The following is a 2,211-nucleotide window of genomic DNA, read 5'->3' as shown; positions in this document are numbered from 1 at the left end:
TATTCCTCATGACCACCCCGACAAGCCTGGTTGTTTGAACAACCTCGGCAACTCACTGTCCACTCGATTCAAGCAGCTGGGCAATCTTGCAGATATTGACCGGTCAACCTCGATGATAGAGGATGCAGTACAACTTACTCCTCATGACCACCCTCACAAGCCGGCATGTTTGAGCAACCTAGGCAACTCGTTATTCACCCGCTTCCACCATCTCCCCGATGCTGCTGCTCTCAATAATGCTATATTGGCTTTCTCTGCCGCCGCCCGCTCATCAGCAGGTCCCTCTTCCACCCGTCTGAAGGCAGCTCTGCAATGGATTCGTTGCGCTCATCTTATTCCCTCCGAATCTCTTCTTGATGCCTACGCCGTAGCCATTGACCTTATCCCTCAGGCAGCATGGCTTGGTCTCCCCCTCCGAGACCGCCACCGCGAGCTCCTACGAGCGGCAGATGTTGTACGAGATGCAGCAGCCTATGCTCTGGCACGTGGGTACTACAACACAGCTATTGAATGGCTCGAGCAGGGCCGCTCAGTTGTTTGGAACCAGCTGCTGCAGCTTCGTACCCCCCTCGATGAGCTGCAGAGTCGCGATTCAACGCTTGCGAACAGACTCCGTCAAGTCTCATATGAATTAGAGAAGGGTAGTGGGCATGACATGGCTGGAGCTGGAGAGATGAAGAATGCTGGTGGGTTTTCCCTGGAGGAACAGGCCCGACAGTACCGTGGACTCGCAGTGGAGCGCGAAACGATTCTCTCAGAGGTCAGATGTCTGCCTGGTTTTGAAAGATTCTTGCTGCCAAGGACTGTCTCACAACTCGCTCCTTCGGCACATGCGGGACCCGTCGTCATCCTTAACGCCAGCCAGTACAGATGTGATGCATTAGTCCTCCTGGCTGAATCGGACGACGTACTTCATGTCCCCCTCCCTGATATCACATACGAGCAGGTGGATAACTTACAGAAATCCCTGAATAGATTGCTTGCCAGTCATGGCCGTGTTATTTCGCCGATGGACAGAGCTATAAGAGAAGTTGTATGGAGGGATCGAACTCCTGACGAATCGTTCAAGTTCATTCTTTCGGAATTGTGGAAGAACGTTGTACGGCCGATGTTGGATGCCCTTGCTTTTTCGGTATGTACTACAGCATTGATGACCTCGAAGAAAACTCATATATGTGCTCTCAATCTAGACTCCAACCGCAGGAGAACTATCTCGTATTTTCTGGTGCCCCACTGGTCCATTTTCATTTCTCCCCATCCATGCTGCAGGTCTTTATGACGACGCCAATACAGGACCGAAGCTCTCGGATTTCGTCATCTCGTCGTATACACCTACCCTCAGTGCTCTCGCCCTCCCACTGCAAGAAGGCACTACTGCAAATACTATGCGCCTTGTTGTTGTCCCTCAGCCAGCATCAGACGGGCACACTCGGCTGCCGGGTGCACGAATAGAGCTTGGACATATCAAGACGACGCTTCAAACCTCCCCATCTACCCCCGTCTCTCTCGTAGAATCCATCGGGACCGTGGACGACGTACTGACTAAGATGAAGGAGTCGGACTGGATCCACTTTGCATGTCATGGCATACAAGACGTCCGCAGTCCTCTCGACAGTGGAATCGTGCTTGCTGATCGTCGCCTCTTGAAGCTGACGGACGTCATCAAGTTGGCGCGTCGTCATGGAGGACTTGCGTTCCTCTCCGCCTGCCAGACTGCCACGGGCGATAAAGATCTTCCTGAAGAGGCTGTGCATCTCGCTGCAGGCATGCTGCTCGCTGGGTATGGCGGAGTGGTTGCCACGATGTGGTCGATACGGGACAGTGATGCGCCCAAGGTGGCAAAGAGCGTGTACGAACAGCTGTTCCGGGATGGGAATTTGCCCGACTACAGGCAGGCTGCACGGGCACTGCACTACGCGGTCAAGCGTCTTCGGGAGGAGCACAATGTGCCTTGTGTGTCTTGGGTTCCGTTTGTACACATTGGTCTGTGATCATGTTACTGCATTGATTTTTCAAGGCCTATCATCATTCACTGAGATTGCTCGTTGTTTTGTCTATCGTATACACCTACATGGATATGTGTGATGTATTGTCTGTACTACTTATTATGTAGCTGTGCCACTTTCTCTGGTTTAGGACTGATCAATGGTATGTACAAGAGTTGCATTTGCGATTTCGGCTTCAGAGTGACCGCGGCTGGAGGATGCAGAA

General features: G+C 52.4%; 1 protein-coding gene across 1 annotated transcript; it reads left to right on the top strand.

Annotated features, from left to right (window-relative positions):
• Window positions 1-112: 112 nt before the first annotated feature.
• On the top strand, window positions 113-1,991 carry FIBRA_01902 (uncharacterized protein; the record flags this gene model as incomplete). Its single annotated transcript, XM_012323770.1, has 2 exons — window positions 113-1,132; window positions 1,191-1,991. 2 exons carry the CDS (start codon window positions 113-115, stop codon window positions 1,989-1,991), a joined length of 1,821 nt encoding a protein of 606 aa, XP_012179160.1.
• Window positions 1,992-2,211: the final 220 nt, after the last annotated feature.

The sequence above is a fragment of the Fibroporia radiculosa genome (assembly GCF_000313525.1).
Source record: "Fibroporia radiculosa TFFH 294 genomic supercontigs, scaffold971, whole genome shotgun sequence".
NCBI classification, from domain to species: domain Eukaryota; kingdom Fungi; phylum Basidiomycota; class Agaricomycetes; order Polyporales; family Fibroporiaceae; genus Fibroporia; species Fibroporia radiculosa.
The sequence above is the reverse complement of the archived record's forward strand: the minus strand, read 5'-3'. Positions and strand labels throughout refer to the sequence as shown.